We start from the raw sequence: 20,883 nt of genomic DNA on the forward strand, positions 1-20,883 counted from the left end.
TGCAGCATCCCTTCTGCAATAACGTATTTTTTCTTAAGGAGTACACTAGTATCACACCATGAGGCTTAAAATGGTAACATCATGGCTTTACATGGTATTGACATAGTTGTATTGAGTCTGCACACTCATTGAGCATACATAGTCTGTATGTAAGATCAGCCTGTAATGCAGCAATGAAAGTAATAAATTATATCATCTTAGAATGTTAATGTTTCTAATTTATATACACATCACACGTATCCAATACGTAGCTCTTAACACCGACTTATTCGATTACTTTACTTCATTGATTTCAAATTTGACTTTTAATACCAACCATTACTTGATTTAGAAAGATTGTTATGCCTCTTTATTAGCAAATGATGGCAACAGCCCTGCTACTGTTAGCTGAAATATCGGAAGCTCGGAATAATGTGGCATTTTAATTTTTTTATTCTCTACAGTGTGATGGCCATTAAAGTGGATCGCTATCATCACTGGGGAATTTCGGTAGAGTTGGGAGAAAGGCCAGCGAGACTGGGATTGTGGCCCTCAACAAAAAGAGATAGGAAGTAAACAAAGAGATAGAGTAATCTTGAGGTAGTTTATATTGAGAAAATTTTACAATAGCTTTCATGGCTGAATGCTGCAGACTGGTGCACATCTGGCTACTAGTCTAGAAAATTCAGTTGCGTTCAAGCAAAGCCTATGAACTTTCCCCTCCCCCAGGCTTGTCCTCCCAGGAGATAAACAGACCTAGCTATTTCCCAGAACAACTTTCTGTTGATCAGGTATATCTGGCCCCTATCCACAAAACTCACCTAATAAATTGTCTTTCTTGGCATTTTTTCACGGATGAAGATTTAGGAAGGTTGTACTCATTGGTTGCAGGCCCGCTGGTGGCTAGTCAGGCCTGTCCGTGACCGGCAGATTCTCCCACAGTGGGTACAAGTGAAGGTGTAGTTGCTGCTGGGGACATTTGGATCTATCCTTTTCCTCCTTTTCTCTTTCATGCTGGTTCTTCGCTCAGTCTCAAAGGTGTCTGTAGCACTCCTGAAGCAGCATCTCTAGGCATCACGATCTATGGCTTGCTGCTTCCCACTGACGATGGTTGATGTGGCACACAGAGGGGGACTTCTTCAGGGAGTCCTTGAAACGTTTGCATGGGGCCCCTCTGTTCCTTTTACCCATGGTCAGCTCTCCATACAACACGATCTTGGGCAGGCGACTGTCGTCCATCCGGGCAACGTGACCCGCCCAACGCAGTTGGCTTTGCAGCAGAATAGCCTCGATGCTGATGATGTTGGCTGTTTCCAGGACTTCAATGTTTGTGATGCAGTCCTGCCAGCGGATCTTGAGGATGCTACGGAGGCAGCGCTGATGGAAACACTCTCGAAGGTGTACATGACAGCGGTACAGGACCCATGACTCGGCAGCATGCAGAAGGGTGATGAGGACTACAGCTTTGTACACTTTTGAGTTTGTGATAAATTGTCATATCAATTTAAAATGCTATTTTACATTTCCTGTATGACCACACAGGTGGAAATCCATTGCTACAAATACTGAGGAAGCCTAAAAGTTCCAAGATAGTTAGCGGCTTTTAAAGTTAATCAGTGACAATGTATACAAAATGTTCTTCGAATAACTGTAAAATCGGTAGCCCCTCGTGACCTGAAGTAGTTTTTCTTCTCTCTTATTCAGCTACAATTTCACACATATATGGTGTATTGATGATGCAATTAAAAGAATGTGAGAATGTTTGCGATATCCGTCTTGCTTCATTAGAAAAGCCTCTGCGGGTTAAAGGTTTAATGCACTCACCAACTGGTAGATTATATGGTACGGAAGTAAAATCTGTTAAGTGCAGAGAGATTTGCAACAATGGGCAGATGTCACCCACACAGCTTCTTCATCATTTGTGGTCATGGTAACATTGACTAAATAACCAGAAAAACTAATGATGTGCTGTAAGAGCAACATCTGTGTGCTTGCATTCCTCTGCTTAAAAGAGTGATCTTTCCAAATGTTAAAGCAAATTACCCCTAATGTACATTCATGCAGTCAGCTCTTCTTCTTGCCGAAATGGTTTATCTTAATGACATAGCTACACTTCAAACCCTTGGGATGACAGGCCCATCTTACCATAATTCAGTCGATGGTCATGTAGTGATTATCGGCTTATCTTGAACCTAATGTTTTCTGGTTGAGATAACCACAAATGTTAAGTGAAATTTCATCTGCTGTAGAAATGCATATAATGAAAAAGAATCAATACAATTAGTACAGTCCCTGCATATGGATCATCTTAGTTAAAGAAGAAGCCAAAGAACATGCATTTCAGTAAACAGAGATCAGGCCAGGAAACTATGGGCTGAATGTTTCTGGCAGCAATATTGAGCAGGTCGGCTCATTTACATGACTGGGTCACACCGCTCACCCCCGAAGATGTGGAAGGGGTGGGTGTTCCGTCCCCAGCACGGCATCTGGTACCACTGCACAGGCACTGGTGCCATTTTTAAAGGGCTTCCAGCCCTTCAGTTTAATTTAACTTTTTTAAAATTACAGGAGAGATTAAATTAAAGTGAAAAATGTAATAAAAGTTTCAATCCCCTCTCCCACCCCCCCAATGACTAAATAATTTATTAATTGCCCTCTCCCCCAAAGGAAATTACCTAGCGATCCTAACCTTTCCCCCCACAAAGTTTATAACCTTTTAGCTTCAACCCCTTCCCTGCATCCCCTCCACCAATCGCGATGATTTTCCCCGCTCACCCACTGCCCTGAAAATGTACCTACTCCCCCCCCACCCCAACCAGAGTACCGCCTCAGATCTCCAAATGGAGATCCGTAGGCACGGGAGTTCTGGCAATTGGCTGGACTATCGCAACGGTACGACCAGCGGCAGCAGTTAATTAATTCAAATTTATTAACATATGGAAACTGTGATGCCGCCACCAACAGCCAGGAGGCCTCGCCTTCCCAGTGTCGAGGCCTGTGACGGGCCTCTCCCGGAAATATTTTCTGGTCCCCCCTGCCATGACCCCTGACGTCGGGGAGGGCCGATAAAATTCAGCCCTATGACAGTGGCTGATCAAAATGTGGTTGTAAAAGGCATGCAGAGCTCACAGGTACTTCTGGATCCCCATACCTTGTAAATCACAATGAGGAATGACTTGTGACACTCTGTTGAACTAAATTCTTCAGTTTAAAATTGTGAAGGTAGACAACAACAGAAATCTGCATTTATATAGCACCTTTAATATCGTAAAATGTCTGAAGGTGCTTCACAGGAGCGTTATCAAACAAAATGTGACACCGAGCCACATAAAGAGAGTTTTAAGGTGCTCAAAGGAGGAGAAAGAGGTGGAGAGGTTTAGAATGAAAATTCTATAGCTTAGGAACTAGGCAGTGAAAGCACGGTCATAAATGGTGGAGTGATTAAAATCAGGGATGTGCAAGAGGTAGAATTGGAGGAGCGCAGATATCTCAGAGGGTTATAGGGGTGGAGGAAGTTATAGAAATAGGGAGGGCCGAGGCCAATGAAGGACTTGAAAATCAGGATGAGAATTTTAAAAATGTAATTAGGATTCCAATAAGCAAAATGGTATGTTTAATCTTAAAGACAGTTCAACACAGGCAGTTTATTAAACGCTCACGTAAAGAGCAAGAACTTACATTTATATGAGGCCCGATTTTAACTCCATGCAAGTGGATAGGTTTTGAATTAGTTAAAATCTTGCCCATAATGTCTTATCTTGTCCTTAGGCCACCTCAAATCAGTCTACAATCAATGAGTTGTCTTTCTGACATGCAGCATGTTACCATCTAGTGATAGCTACAGAATTTGAAAGAAAGAGAAAACATTTCTGAAAAGGCAGAATTCTCAAACTAATTATATTATCTAGGCTATTCTGCAAATTGCCAAAGTTTGTCAAGATAACATCTACAAAAATGGGTTTTCTCATATTGCACATTCTGCAAAAGACCAAAGTAGCGTAGTTTTTTGTGTGTTGTTGGCATCCTTTCATCTATGAAAGATGATGGACATGCAACAAACAACCCATTTAAGGTGGTTATAGTGTGGATAAAACAGAAGTAATTATTTGTTTCTACTTCAGTTGTTTGTTGTGTTATGGCCACATGGTGAAGGGTTTGGGTGGTTCCCACTATTCAACTCCCACCTGATCGCAGCAAGTTTTTTTTTGTTTTTAGGGTTTAACCCCTTTGTCAAATAAACAGATAGTGACAGATTTAAAACAGAAAATCAATTATTTATTGATCAATACGCCTTAACTCAAAATTGTCGCAAACGCATATGCTCACACATTCGCTCACACACACACACATACAAACACTGACATGCACACACACAAAAATACAGGTACAGCAGAAAAGGGGTAAGCAGTTGTAAGTGGGGGATAGGTTTTGGGGGTCATGGTAAATTTGTTGAATTCTTTTGGCAGTCAAGTTCTCATTGGCCATGTTTGAATACACAGCATGTGGCCATCTTTTGCAGCATTGTCCACTTTTTGAAAAGTAAGGTCAATTTTTATAATTCTTAAGTTTGAGTGTTTTTTTCTTTGTCACACTTCTTGTACGCATGGACAGTTGAAACAGGTCAAATTATCATGTAGAACTTGAGCATAATCTTTATGTGGCAAGTGGCCTCTGATTTGACTGGCATCCTGTTGTTAGTGAACTGTTCTGGTTTTAAAGAACTGTGCCCAGCATTTCATCCACATTCGAGAACAACAAGGGTTTATGGTCCGAATGCAGGGAGTCAGGCTGAGAGGTGGAGAAGGCATCAATCACACAGATAGAGAAATCAATAACAAAATGGCTCAAATTTGGGATTTTTTTTTAATGTCAGAATTATCAGGTCAGCCAAAGGTAGATCAATTCAAATTTAAATATTTATTCTGAACATTTCTAAAAAAAACTGAAGGCACCCGGTCAATGATGAAAGTGACGGCAACTGAAAGCAAGTCGTATTTTGTGATTTTCTTTGCCATATTTTCAGTCTGTAGGAACCTACATGAAGGTGTAATTGTAACACCTCAATAACCCTTGTGTTTTTCTATTTCCCAGGGCTGATATATTTTGTAGGCATTGACAAGGATACCACTCAGGTGGAACACTAAGTAAGAATACTATAGCCAGATGTGACAGTACAAAGCTGGCAGCATAACTTGCTTGTAGCACATTTTCACTTCTTAATTCATATGCGTGGGTTTCATACATCTTTACTTCTGTCTCCTGGAAACTGGAGGGTTTTCTGTGCAGATGAATATCAAACATACAATGGGCCCATCTATTTAAGAGTTCAGACGCCTTGTTCTTTGTGTTCTCAGAAACTCCGCACCACATTCTGAGCATGAGGTGGGTACTGAACCAAGTGGCACAAATCAGGGTGTTCATAAAGTACCCTAATATGGTTGAATTTGGGTAATTAAGGCTTGGTCAGAAGTAGTGGTGTGCATCTCTGCAAACTTTCTCCAATTTTCACAGATGTATCAACCAGTTATTTACTGAACAACTCCCAGGTATGGCCATAGGCTCTAAGGAAAGTTTCATCCAGATGAGACCTTGAATTGTTTGCATGAAGCTGTTGGGTTTTTTCGCTTCAACTAAAGACACAAAATGTAGAATTACAGAGCAGATCAGTCAGATCTGAAGCAAAACGTCACGGCACTTAGTTAACATTTGCGACTATTACTTTTTATAATACATCCTTGACATTTTGGGCACCATTGGCATTTATTAACATTGTGGACCTTCCTCTTGAAGCACCACAATCTCAGAAACTTGCTAGGTCACATCAGAGGGCAGTTAAGAGTCACATTGGTGCAGGACTGGAGTCATATATAGGTCAGACTGGGGAATGATTGCAGATTTCATTTTTTAAGGGACATTAGTGAACCACTTAGGTTTTGCAAACTGCCTTGGTGGGATTGGAATTCACAGTCTCTGGATTATTAGTCCAGTAACATAACCACTACAATATCATACCCTTAAGCAAATGTATTTAGCAAATGTTACTTGTCCATCTTCTGCTACAAAGGTTTGCTGAATAATTTGCCTAAAATGAGTTCTAATGTTATAATGTTCTATCATTTGTTGCAGATAGGAATGATAGATTGAATGGAGCCCTAAATTACAATAACTTGCATTTATGTAGCACCTTTAACATAGTAAAATGTCCCACGGTTTTTCACATGAACGTTATCAAACAAACTTAATTCCAGTAGCTAAAATAAATAATTAATCAAAAGGTTGCTTTGTATGTTATCCAAAGCACAGTACTGAAAACTTACACATCTCGCTGTCAAGTTTAGTGAAGATGGTCTGGAAGGTGTAGAGGTAATCGAAAATACATTACAGCAAGAATAGGAAACATTCACATAACAAACTTTAAAAGCCATCACCAGAGACAATGGAGTCACCTGTTGCCCCTATTGGGTAATGTTATGCCAGGAGAGAATTTATGTACATTTTTCGGAATGATACTGGGGTTAAAAGGTTAACTGATAAGGACAGGTTGCTTGTATATTCTTGACTATAGTAGATTAAGGGGTGATTTAACTGAGATATTTAAGATGATTAAAGGAATTGTTAGGGTAGCTAGAGAGAACTGATTTCCTCTGGTGGGGATATTTAGAACAAGGGTGCATAGACTTAAAATTTGAGCTACGCCATTCAGATATGATGTCAGGAAGCAGTGGCGTAGTGGTAATGAGACTGGACTAGTAATCCAGAGCCCAGGCTCTGGGGACTTGGGTTTGAATCCCACCATAGCAGATGGTAAAATTTGAATTCAATTAATAAATCTGGAATTAAAAGCTAGTCTAATGATAACCATGAAACCATAGTTGATTGATGTAAAAAGCCCATCTGGTTCACTAATGCCAGTTAGGGAAGGGAATCTGCCATCCTTACCTGGTCTGGTCTACATGTGACTCCAGACCCACAGCAATGTGGTTGACTCGTAAAATGTCCTCTGAAATATTCTCTGGAGCAGAGAACACTGAGGGGTGACCTGATCGAGGTAAACAGGATTAAGAAGGGCATGGACAGGGTGGATAGGGAGCAGCTGTTCCCCTTAGTTGAAGGGTCAGTTATGAGGGGTCACAAGTTTAAGGTGAGGGGCAGGAGGTTTAAGGGGGATTTGAGGAAGAACTTTTTTACCCAGAGGGTGGTGACGGTCTGGAATGCCCTGCCTGTGAGAGTGGTAGAGGCGGGTTGCCTCACATCCTTTAAAAAGTACCTGGATGAGCACTTGGCACGTCATAACCTTCAAGGCTATGGGCCAAGTGCTGGCAAATGGGATTAGGTAGACAGGTCAGGTGTCTTTAATGCATCGGTGCAGACTCGATGGGCCAAAGGGCCTCTTCTGCACTGTATTATTCTGTGATTCTGTGAAATGGCCTGGCAAGCCACTGCAGTTAGGGATGGGCAGCAAATGCTGGCCTAGCCAGCAATGCCCACATCCTACAAACAAATAAAAAAATAACAGGGATTAGTGGAAACCTGGAACTCTTTCTCCCTAAAGTCAGTTGAGGTTGGATCAATTGAAAATTTCAAAATCAAGATATATAGATTTTTGTTAGGCAAGGGTATTAAGTTTTATGGAGCATAGGTGGATAGATGGCATTAAGATACAGATCAACCATGATCTAATTGAATGGCGGAGCAGGCTTGAGGAGCTGAATGAGCTACACCTTTACCTATGCTCCTATTTTAAGAAATTAAAAATGATCTATGTTGACTCAGCATACTCATGGTTTACCTATCGAATAATACTTTTTTTATTCGTTCATGCATTTGAGCATCACTGGAAAGGTGACATTTATTGCTCATCCCCAACTGTCCTTGAAAAGGTGGTGGTGAGCCGTCTTCTTGAACTGCTGCAGTCCATGTCGTGTAGGTACTTCCCCACTGCTATTAGGTAGGGAGTTCCAGGATTTTGACCCAATGATAGTGAAGGAATGGATATATAGTTCAAAGTCAGGATGGTGCGTGACTTGGTGGGGCACTTGCAGGTGGTGGTGTTCCCATGTGCCTGCTGCCCTTGTCATTCTCAGCAGTAGAGCTCGGGGTTTTGGAAGGTGCAGTTGAAGGAGCCTTGGCAAGTTGCTGCAGTGCTTCTTGTAGATGGTACGCACCATTGTCACTGTGCGCCGATGGTGGAGGGAGTGAATGTTTAAGGTGGTGGATGGGGTGCTGATCAAGCGGGCTGCTTTGTCCTGGATGGTGTCGAGCTTCTTGAGTGTTGTTGGAGCTGCACCTATCCAGGCAAGTGGAGAGTATTCCATCACAATCCTGACCTGTGCCTTGTAGATGGTGGACAGGCACTGCGGAATCAATTTATTTTGCTATATACTGTGAACGGTGGGATAGGAAGAAACTATAGAAACTATTGTTATGCATTTTATGTCAGTGTTGCTATCCCTTGCAGCCAACTGTTGCAGTTACTCCAAATTCTTTTTTATCAAGACATTGCTCATTCCCACACATTTGATTGTTATCTCCTCTGCAGACAATGACCATCATTATTTATTCATGTATGCTAATACTTTTACTGCACAAGTCTCTTTATTAGTATATAAAATGAGATTCACCAATATTTAAGGAACTAAGTCTCAATGCATTTTATCGTATTAATAAATTCAGCAATATCTCCAGTGAACAGCTGGGGCATTTTCAATTTCTATTTCATTACATTTTATAGATTGTACCAGAAATTTCTACATCAATATTTTTTTCGCCATGGAAAGCTATTCCAGAAGAGTGCAGTACATTAAAATTATACTTTATTGCTTTTACATTTTTTGGTGTCCTATATCTCATAACAGCACACATGATGTTTTAATGTCCACACGTTGGGGCAGATTTAATGGTCATCTAGAGCAGTTCAGTTCCTTAGTGTCCACATAACTAAACAAGCTATTATTTGGTATCAGTCTCTTCCTCAGATTGAGACTGATTTTAATATTTTAGTTCTGCCAGCGCCATATTGATAAAGTCCATGGAGATTCTGGGAACAACGTTCCAACAATGGTGCAAATGTTAGGCACACCCTTGCAAATGTTGCTTTACAGGTTCCATGCCCTGTTTGGTCTTGGTTTGAAGTACATCCAGTTGGGCGATCTTCCAAGCGGCGGTCGGCACTCACGCACCTTCACTTTCCCTTCCACGGAAAGCTGGTGCCACTGAGGTGGGAACGGGGAACTTAGAATTTTTAGTGTAGTTGGTGGGGACGGGGGAAATGGGGTAAACTCTGCATTTCTGGTGTGTGTGTGGGGGGGGGGGGATGGTGGGGAGGTGGGGGGGAGGGTGACCTCTGCACTTAGTGCAGTTTGTAGCGGGAGAGGTCAACTATTCAATTTAAGTGTTTTGGGTGGGGTTGGGAACGGGGCTACCATTTATTTCTGAGTATTGGGGGATGGGTCACACAATTATGTACAGTGTAGTTGCTTGGTGGGGTGGGGGGGGTTCAGGGGTTGACATTTTTTCTCTCTGTGCAGGCCTGGCCGCCCTTTAAAAACGGCGGCAGTGCCTGCACAGAGGCAGCTGATGCCATTTCCAGCGTCGCAGGGCCCATCCCGCCACGTGATTGGGGGACCGGACCGCCCTGCATATGGAACTGCACCACCACGTGCTAGATCGCGGTTGCATGGCGGCGCAGTATGTCAAAGTGCCACTTCCAAAGCATTAAAATATACTCAGCAGAGCCTAATGAAAGAGTCTAGTTATGTGTATTGTTCTGTGTGATTCAACAATGCTTGGATCCTGACCAAAACGTCTGATAACTAACTTGGTGTGTTAAGAAGCTGCATTTGGTTTTTATCCAACTGTACCCAGATGCCACTCAAAATCAGTAAAAATTAAAAGAATGTGATCCTGTTAAGCCAGTTGAGTTGTGAGACCATAAAAGGTCCTAGAGTACAGACAATACATGGCAATGACAATGGCAACATACCATTCTGATCGAAATGTATTCAAGTCAGATTGACTGCATATTAATATCATTTATGCCAGTGTTGAAATTTGTTTGACAAGAAAATAGTTTGCCAAATACTTTTTTGTGCAATGGTGATTGAAGCTTTTCCCTCCTCTTCTCTCCTGAAAGAATTGAGTGCTGGCTGGAACATGATTTCAGGGACTCCAGTCATCAGAACCTCCGGTAAGTCACTACTGTTCTGCAAGGGAGTTCACTGGATAGCAGTCAGGAGCAGGAACCAGACATGATTTTCACGTATCAAAATCAGGGGCACTGAACCCTATTGTAATACCCTTACCATTGAGATTGGCTGAGATCAATTAACTCAACATAGATCATCAGATAAAGGACCTTTGTAACTTGTGTGTTTCGAGCACTCGATGCATAAACTTGCACAGCTAGTGGGGGAAATAAGATGGCGTTCATTTAATTCCGGTCCTTCAGTAAGACAAGTCCATTTGAAAATCTAAACCAACCAAAAAACAAATTTCTGGTGAAGCACTATGGATCCACTGACAAACTTATTATAAATATCATTATTTATTTTAAAAAAAATTCAAAAAAGAGAACACTCTCAACAGCATCAATCCTCAAAATTTATAGAGGGCCGCGATATTAGAAGCATTTTAACAGCTACAGCAAATTTTCGCTCCTGAGAGGGAGGTTTTCTACATCAGCAAAAAAAATCATAGATTCATACAATGCAAAGGGAGGCCGTTCAGCCCATTATGCCTGTGCTGGCTCTTTGACAGAGCTATCAGATTAGTCCCAGTCCCTTGCACTTTATAAAAAGCCTTGCATAATATCAAGAACTTGGGCACAGAAGGCAGTAGACTTGCCACCAAATTTTCCATTCATTGATCTTGTAAAACTTACCTGTACAAAATTTAGGACAGAAACACAATCTTCGTTGACATTTTGATTTCGATTTCTGTTTCTGGTAGAAATGGGCACGCCAGTCTGAACACTGACAGTATACATGAGAAAGTCTGTTCACGTAGAACAATATACATGCAGGGGAAAGGGAGAAGTGATGCAAGAAGGTGATTTGAAATAAAATATCTCTTGTCACCTTACCATAGTATAGCTGTGAGCCACCTTCATTAATTCAGTGCAGCCCTGAGCATCAGCAAATGCACGGATACCCAGGCAGTTTGATGGATGGAGCAGCTTCATCAGGAAATGGCAGCACACTTCCACTACTTGGGAGAGTTGGAGCAGGCAGGCAGCTGCTAAGAGATTCTCGATTGTCTCCTCCTTTAACTCAAGGCAGCCTGAGAACAAATACATTCCCAAAACACACTGTGACAAATATGCTTCCAAGAGTGGCATGGTAAACAAAAATTTCAAAGGAGAATATTATTATTGCACAATGGTCACATACACTTAGCTCTTTGTGACTGTCAATAACAATGAAAACCATTAAAAAGTATATTTGAATATTCTTTTTGTGTGTGAGCTAATTCCATGCTAAAGAGACAAGTTACTCTGAACTGCTAAACAAACCTTTCTTTGGCAATCAGATGTGATACAAATCATTGAATTGTGAAAGTGCCAGCATGCATTATGTAATTGCAAAACAAATGATGCAGAACTGTTTCCCTCCTCCAGTATAGCGATGCAAACCTAGATTTTCCAATCAGCATAATTTTAATACCGCTGTTTATCCATTTGTTTCCAATGGGTTAACTGAGTATTAAAATAATCTCACTCAGAAATCTAAAGAAATATTTCTTTCACAATGGAAGTGTGCAATGGGTGAGAAAATGTATAATCACACCAAAAACTGAACAGATCCTTAGAAATCATGCTCCATATTTTCAACACCAGGGATTTGTGGATGTACTCGTACATGATGTACTTGACCTCCACATCATACCTTAACCTATGCAAGATGAAGGAAGGGAAAATTTCAAGCCATTTAAAAAATAGTTTAGGCACAAATCATAATTTTTTATTCTTTATTATTTGTCCTTGGGATGTGGGTGACACTTGGCAAGAACATAATTATTGCCCATCTCTACTTGACCTGGAGGCGTGAAGAGTTAACCAAATACTTTGGACTGGAATCACATTTAAGCTAGAAAAGTTAGCAGTAGCTCGTTCTCTTCCCTAAAGGGTATTTGGTTTTACAACATAATTTTCATGGTCATTTTTTCCTCGGATGGCAGCCCACAATTTACTAGATTTATTGAATTCAATGTCACTACTTACCCTATGTGGGATTTGAACTCCCAACCAATTGGTTGCTAACTCAGTACTATAACCATTGCACTGCTATATCTGCGCAGGCACATGAATGTTTTAAAGACAGTTTGCTCGGGAACTTCATTAAGTGATTCAATTGCCAATTCAAATTTTCTTTTTATTTTGGTTTAAATAAAATATATTTTTTAAAAAGCAGTGAAATCATTTTGAGTTGCAATAAATACAAGAGTCCTTTACATTGCCAACATGTCACAACATCAAACTGGCAGTGGAGCGGCACTGTTTTATTCTGAATGGGCTGTTTTTCTCTGATCTTGGTTAATGAGGAGAGGTCAAGATTTTTATGTGGCCAGTGGAGGGAGTTGTGAACTATCCTTCCCTCCCTCCATCCATCCAACCCCAAAGTTCACAGTAGGACGGGTCAGAGTGTTGAACTACGCCTTCTCTTTATTCAAAGCCCCTATATTTTTTCTAATTGGTGGAGATGTTTTGGTGAGTTACATCTTTAATCCCTCCATGTCCTGAAATTCCTCTCAATGGGGAAGGGAGTCCTCGTGATTTGAAAGCTTTCTACCACCCAAGCATTGAAATTAACCTGCATGACTTGTGGGGCTTTATGATCTGAAATAGGCGTAAAGCAGGCACCAAAGTTTCCAATATGGTGGGCGACATGCACAGGAACATTCCATGCCTGATGGTATAAGCATCGAAACAGGTGCCCAGAGCCTTGGCCTCAAACAGGCACTAAGATATTTGCAAATGAGGAAATATAAGTGTTGTGCCCCAGGATCATTAGTGCTCCACCTTTACTCTTAGTGTGTGCATGTATCTATGTGCAAGGACAAATAAGTATAGATAAAGATAAATTTCTGGTTATGCCATTGCTATTCAGCACAGTTCCAGATGTCCCATGATAAAAAAGATTGAACAGAGAGTAGATTCACCAAAATGATATTGGGAATAGAAAAGTACAGTTATGAAAACAACTTGGAATACTGGAATATTTCCACTGGAGGAGAGAAAGCTAATAGAAGGTTTGGTAGAGGATTTATAAATTATTAAGAGTTTTGTTAGAGTGAATAAGAAAAAAAAAACAGTCCTTCTGACTGGGGCTAATTGGCAAGGTATCATCAAACTAAAATTAACCATAAAAGAATGAGGAGAGAAGTTAGGAGAAACTTTTTGATACAAAGGCATAATAGAACATGGAATGTTTTAATGCTTTGAGGCCGAGACCGTTGCAATTGTTAAGGGAAAACTGGGTAAATGTTTGAAGCAGGGGAAGATACAGGCTATAGGGAGGGAGCAGGGCAGTGTGATTAGTTTTGAGTTTCTCTACCAAAGGACCAGCAGACATGAGGACCAAATAGCCAACTTCCTTGTTGTAAACTCCTAAGATTCCGAAACTATTTAAAACATTGTTGAAACTCAGACCTTTAACTTCGCCAAAAATACAATTTTTATGTATTTTCTATAATATGGAGATTGTCTGACTTGGAACAGTTACAAATTGTTATTCTTCCAGACATCTGAAACATATAAACCTTCTTGTAGAGATAACAAGACCCCACTGTACATTGTTACGACCGAGGTGGGAGGAATGCACTGTTTATTCTCGTCCCACTTCTCTACAGGTCACACATATATTTAAATATTCCCACTTACTGATATGGTCAATCATATACTCTATTTTTCCCAGAATAAAACACACCAACCAGGTTTCTTTAATAAACAACAGAATTATCAATTTATTATAAAACAAGTCTTAACTAATAATGAAGTAAAACATACACACACAAATTGAAATATTAAAGCCCCTTATTTATCTTAGCTTCACACACACGCACATACACATGCATACACACCAGTTAACCAGGAATTTTTTTTTTTTAAAAACACAGACTGAAAAGGAAGTATGGAAAAATGTCCTTTGTTTTGGTTTGGCATCCCAAATGTGTATAGATGGCTCTCAATGGGATTTTCCTAGAACTGTTCTTTCCAGGCAATGTTGAAGATCAGTTTGCGTAGGCTTTCCAGGAAATGCAGCCACAGAGGCTTCAAACAGGTCCCCCAGCAGAAATGCTGCAATAGGGCTTCAGTTCCTACACATTCCACATGCAAGGTCTCTTCAAATTAAGAAACCGACACACTGGAAATGTAGGATTTCTTTTCAAGAGAGAGAGATGAGCTGTCTTCTTCAGGTAGGCAAAAACTAACTGTATGTTGTCACAATTTAAAGTGAAACTAAAAACATTCCAGAAGTCAAGCCTCCTGCCATCTATAAATCTTGGCATGTCACTTCTTTGTAACCATCTCCCCAAGTCAAAAACAACCCCTGCTGGGCGATTATCCACAGACAGCTGCCATTCCAATAAGACTTGTTTTCAAGTCAAATCAAGGAACCTTCTGGTGACTTCTTTTTTTAAAAAGTTCAGCATCCTCTCAAGATTCCAGATGAATCTATTTCCATAATTCAACTATAAGTCCTTAAAACATATTTTACAAAAGAAATAGAAGCAATCTTGTAACAAGATGCACTGTGAAATAATCACATTGAATTTACAGTGCAGCAATGAGTCATTCTGCTCAATTGGTATATAATAGCCTCCTCCCACCACCCTTCATCCAACCCTATGAGCATATCCTTCTATTCCTTTCTCCCTCATGTGATTATCTAGCTTCCTTTAAATGCAGCTATGCTATTTACCTTAATTACTCTGTGTGATAGTGAGTTCCACATTCTCACCACTTCTGGGTAGGGAAGTTTCTCCTGAATTCCTAGTGGATTTAATGGTAGCTATGTTATATTTATGGCCCCTAGTTTTGGTCTCCGCACTAGTGGAAACATCATCTTTATGAATAATGCTTCTTGCAAGATCATATTTTATGTGTTAAATTAGGCCCAGAAATTACAATACCTAGGAAAACTACTTCTGCCCAAAGCCTATGACAGTTATTTGTGATAGATATATAATATATATACACCAAATTATTTTAGCATTGGTCAAATTACATTCTCTGAGAATTATCTTGAAACCTGGAAGAAGTATACTCTTTAACCAATGGTAAGAATCATGTTGCAAGTCTGTCAATATATATGGTAAGTGCAATTTATCTTGTCTAGTTGAAGACTTACTTGTCTAAGAATGTTTCTACCAGCTGTCATTCATCACATCTTTATAATCCTACAAACAAATTCCTGACATCCAACTTTATTTTTTTTTTATTTAGAGATACAGCACTGAAACAGGCCCTTTGGCCCACCAAGTCTGTGCCGACCAACAACCACCCATTTATATTAACCCTGCAGTAATCCCATAATCCCTACCACCTACCTACACTAGGGGCAATTTAAAATGACCAATTTACCTATCAACCTGCAAGTCTTTGGCTGTGGGAGGAAACCAGAGCACCCGGAGAAAACGCACGCGGTCACAGGGAGAACTTGCAAACACCGCACAGGCAGTACCCAGAATTGAACCCGGGTCCCTGGAGCTTGCTCGAACTGTAGACTTCATTTTGTGTTTTTTTAGGAGCCAATTGAGTTTCAGCAACACCAATGATGTAGTGTTGTCAATATCCTCGGATACTACTGACCAGAAGATTAACTGGATCGGCCACAGAAATGTCATGGCTCCCACAGTGGGTCACAGGCTGGGTATTCTGTGGCAAATAACTTACCCCCAAATCCCCAAAGTCTCTCCACCACCTAAAAGGTCAGGAGTGTTATGAAATACTCTATGTGTACCTGATTGAGTGCAGTTGCAACAACACTTAAGAAGCTTCACATCATCCAGGACAAAGCAGTTCACTTAATGGCACTTCATCCAGGATCATTAATATCCACTGCGTCCATGATCAGAATACTATGGCTAGAGTACGTATTACATGCAGTTGGCACTTCAGCGGCTCACCAAGTTTTCTTTGGCAGCACATCCCTAAACCTGTAACTTCCACCATCTAAAGGACAAGGACATCAGGTGCATGAAACACCATCATCTTCAAGCTCTCGTCCAAGTCGCACACACCACCCTAGCCTGGACATACAACGTTTGTTCCTTCATAGGTCAAAATCCTGGAATTCCCTATCTAACAACATTGCGGGAGCACCTTCAACACATGGACTCCAGAGGTCAAGAAGCTGGCCACTGTTACCTTCTCAAGGGCAACTAGGGATGAGGAATAAATGCCAGTCTTGTCAGCAATGTCCACATTCAGAGAATGAATTTTTTTAAAAATTGATAATTTGTAATAGGTTCATGTAAGAATGCACTTGTTTATAAACTCCTAATAGTGCAGAATAATCATATGTCTTTTTATGTGAAGAGTTTAAAAACATTGTGCTATCTCATTAATAATTTTTAGTAGACATTTGACCTCTCAAGCAGCCTCCCAGATGCTTCCAGGATCTACAGGACATTTAAAAAAAAATTTGTTGTCAATTTTCCCCTTTGCTTCCCAGAAGACAGTGCTTTATGCTGAGGCTGAGTTATACGAGAACTGAGTGTCCTCCAGTGCCTTAATCAGTTGTGGATTCTTCATGTGAGCACGGACAGGGACCTCTGCCAAATTGTTCCATGATGGGAAGCTTCAACACCAACTCCAATCTTGAAACACTCAGCAAGTCAGGCAGCATCGGTAGGGAGAGGAAGGTAAAGTTAACATTTCAGGTCTTATGGTCTTTCATTGGAATCAGAAGACTTCAGACTGAGGAATATCTCAGAAGCCATCATTAACTGTTCCTAGAGGGGTGGAAAAGCAGAGCAATGGATGTGTCACAGAATGAAGGCACCGTGGCAGCATCCAGCGGAATTGGTGCATACTTGCATTATCCTTTCACTGTGATTGTACAGTTGATCATTGTTGGAGAGGATGCCCTTCCTGTTGGCAAAAGCTGCTGGTTTGCCTTCTGGTATCCTGAATGCTACATGAGTGCAGTCTGCTCTGCCCTGGACATGAGGGAAGCTGGCTACTTGACCCCAGAGCGCTCTCATCATAGCTATTGGCATCCATGAGGAAGGGAATGCATTAATTGTCTCTGGCAAGGAGGGCATTGGTGATGTGCTTGATTCAGCTGTGCACAGCAGCTATGCCTCATGTAGCATTCCTGCCTGGATGATTTGGTTAAAATCGGGACAGAAACGTTTTTGTAATTCAGTCAGTCTGGCCAGAAACATTATTGCTTATCCTGTTCCAGTGTTGAAATTGTTCTTTTTTAAATTCTGGATATGAGGTTATTCCTCTGCTTAGACCATACCCATTCTTCACCTTAAAAGTGGGCAGGTGACCTCAGGCCAGTTCTTTAGCCTAATCTGAGACTGGTCATGTGCCAACTGTCAGAAATACATGAGCATTGCCCAGGTCCAGGGCAACAATGACAAGGATATGTTTTCTCGTGTCCTAAAGTGTCCACCATTGTCTTTGCCATCTCACTTTGGTAGCCGAGATAGCATTGCATGTTGGATCACTCGAGATGAACCCTCACTTAAACTACACACCTACATTTAAATCACATCGAATGCCTTTCACAGCCTTGATTTACAGCAAGACAGTGACCAACAAATAGAATGAAGGCCTGTTAAAGGTTAGCGATTTTTAAAAAATTGTTTCAAGTTACATTGTTAGCATGGGATATGTAACATTGTGCAAATAATGCACGACCGGTTGAACAGACCGATTGTAAATTTTTCTGAATTAACGCACATCTAAGACAAAAATGCATTTTATGCTTTAACATTTCTCATTGAACCCTGTCATCGGCCACAGTTCTATAAAATGGCGTGGCTCTAAATCAGAACTATATATAGAATGGGACCATGCTTTCTGAGTCAGTTGGGTGCCCTCTGGTATATTTTAAAGAGAATAATTTCTACCTGCTCTGATCATTAAAAAAACATTACAAGAAAAATAATCCAAGTAGAGAGATATTAGAAGTGAATTGCATTGTGCTGTACAAGCCATTTATGGAAGTGATACATCACACATGGAAGGATCTGGCAGTAGTTTTATCAAATCTGCTGGTGTCTGTTTGTATCTGGACACGGCACAAAACCACAATTATATGACTTCAATTCTGCAATTTTATGTGGCTGCAATGGTAAGTTTCAAATTCCTTCTCCACTAGCAGTGCTGCTCAGTAATTGGAGCACCCCTCTACCTCCACCACCACCACGAATCCACCACTGTGGTTTCTGTGCCACTATGTGCTGGATTTTATGGGCTCCCCGAGGTCAGAGGCAGGGTGCGGAGGGCCTATTGCCTTCCTGTCACCAAGCGATTTGGTCGGGAGTGGGATAGGCAGATGACAGCCCTCCCACTCAGAGACCTATTGAGACCCTTACGTGGCCTCTTAATGGCCACATAAGGGCCTCTTACCCCCACCGCTGGGATTTAACCAATGGTGGGGGGGTGCCTTCGCCATGCGAGGAGGTCACCCTGTAATACAAAGCGCTCTCTCTGCAGGCTTGGGTGGGGGGGGGGGGGGGGCGGGGGGGGAGGAGTGGCGGGGTCCATCCTCTGTGGGCAATCTGTGGCCCATATTTGTCACCCGCCAAGAAAAGCTCCACCTCCCTGGACCCCTCTCCCTCTGCACTACAGGCCCACCCCAGCCAGGGCCTCCTGGTAGCGCTGCCAATACTGTTGAGCTGCCAGCCCTGTGATTGGCCAGCAGCTCTTGGGGTGAAATCCCTGCCTTTAAAAGGATCGTGGCATCAGCCACTAAGTGCCGGAACAATGCAAAATCATGCCGGAGCCCCATCAGTGCCACAAAATCCAGCCCCCTGTTGTGCATATGGAGGAAATGCAGAGCAATTGAGTGAAATGAGTGACACAGTTAATATGAAGCAATCTGGAAGTTGTCTATTGTTAATGTGCTTCAGTGCTTGGGTTCAAAATGGTCATTGATTATCTATGTGATTTGAAATGCACTCAGCCGCTGTTACATGTCATGTACCAATCTCAGAATAAAAGAAAGACTTGCATTTATGCAGCGTATTTCACAACCTCAGGACATCCCAAAATGCTTTACAGTCAATGAAGTACTTTTGAAGTATAGTTATTGTTGTAAATTAGGAAACACAGCAGCCAGTTTGCACACAGCAAGCTCCCACCAACACCAGATCATCTGTAGTGCCATGGGATCTTTTACATCCACTTGAGAAGGTAGACGGGGCCTCAGTTTAACGTCTCATCTGAAAGATGGCACTATTTCTGTACTGCACTGGAGTGTCAGCTGAGATTTTGTGCTCAAATCTCTGGAGTGGAACTTGACTCCGCAGTCTTCTGACCCAGAATAATGACCCAGATTTTGTGTTAAGTATAACAATGGTGCTAACATATCTCACCATTATTATGGAGTAAATCGGACAGAAGCCTCTGGAGTTTGCACACATGCAGTTAAATGCAGAAATCCAAAAGTTATCCTGCTCCACCACAGGCTGCATTATAACAGTACCTCGCCTATGGGCTCAGCATTGAAATCCATGTAAGGGCTTGAAGTTGCTGTATTTACCTACTAATTACCCACTAAATACACTAGAAAAGTTAGGGCTGGTGTATTCGGTTGTAAGTGAATTTTTAATGGTAGAATAAATCATAATTACTGCCATACAGCCTCTCTGGCACTGAAAATTTAATTCTACAAGTGTGACATCTCATTCTTTCAAAATTCAATTAGTGTCGGAGATTTAAAGAAAAGCAAAATTGGAATTTTCCATTTTTTTTTCTCCTTTTCTATTTCACTTTCTGTAAATGATTTTTCAATGAATTAAATCCAATTCATAATTCCTGGTTTAGACTCCAAGTGGTCAGTGAGATGCTTCAACTTGATTGGTTGAAGAGTCATGCTGTTGCTTTCTCTGCTCACACAAGTCAGAAATCCCCTGTAGAGGGCACCTGGAAAGACTGTAAGTCAGTCTTCACTCAAAAGCCTGCTGAAAGTCTCTGGGCAGCAGTCAGCATGATAAGCCCCATTCCTGAGGTTGTGAAGGTGCTACATAAATGCAAGTTCTTTCTTTCAGTTGGGGGAAAACCAGTGCCAGCATAAGTTATTCATTGACATGGAAAAGTGTTGGCTTGAAGCATCATTTGACAATATCTCATTTGAAGCTCTAGAAGATTCATTCCAAACAATTTAATTCTGTCAGATGATAAACTGTTATTTTTGTGTGTTCACAGGTTGTGGATGTCGCTGGCACAGCCAGCATTTATTGCTTTTGAGACACTTTGCAGGGCAGTTAAGAGTCAACCACATTGCTGCAGTTCTTTAGCCTCATTTAGGCCAGACCAGGTAAGGATGGCAGATTTCCTTCCCAGAAGGACATTAGTGAACCAAATTAGTTTTTATGACAATCCGGTAGTTTCACAGTCATCATTACTGATACTAGCTTTTTTAAAAAAAATTCTAACTTTACTTAATTGACTGAATTTAATTTCCCAGCTGTTTTGGTGGTCTCCAGATCATTAGTCCAAGCTTTTGGATTATTAGTCCAGTAACATGACCACTATGCTAATGCACTCCTATTTAGTAGTGTAACAGCAAAAAAGAAATCCACACTTCTGGGGAGCAACACAAACTAACATATTTGTAAAATATATAACACACTTGGGCAGGGCTGGCTCAAGGGACAGGAAGCTGCTTTGCTGAGCTGTGGACTGGGAGGAGTGAGGGGGTGTTGACTGATAGGCCTGGGGAG

The 20,883-nt window shown here is 41.2% G+C and overlaps 1 protein-coding gene across 2 annotated transcripts in view; it reads right to left on the reverse strand.

The window, feature by feature from the left end:
• The window catches only part of LOC137371029 (kelch-like protein 1), a 282,921-nt gene that overhangs the window by 118,400 nt on the left and 143,638 nt on the right, over positions 1-20,883 (reverse strand). For both annotated transcript variants that reach the window (XM_068032934.1, XM_068032933.1), the window contains one exon: positions 11,060-11,256. In XM_068032934.1, the coding sequence (XP_067889035.1) occupies positions 11,060-11,256 (197 nt within the window). The remainder of the gene's footprint in view (positions 1-11,059; positions 11,257-20,883) is intronic.

The sequence above is a fragment of the Heterodontus francisci genome, chromosome 6, assembly GCF_036365525.1.
Source record: "Heterodontus francisci isolate sHetFra1 chromosome 6, sHetFra1.hap1, whole genome shotgun sequence".
NCBI lineage: Eukaryota > Metazoa > Chordata > Chondrichthyes > Heterodontiformes > Heterodontidae > Heterodontus > Heterodontus francisci.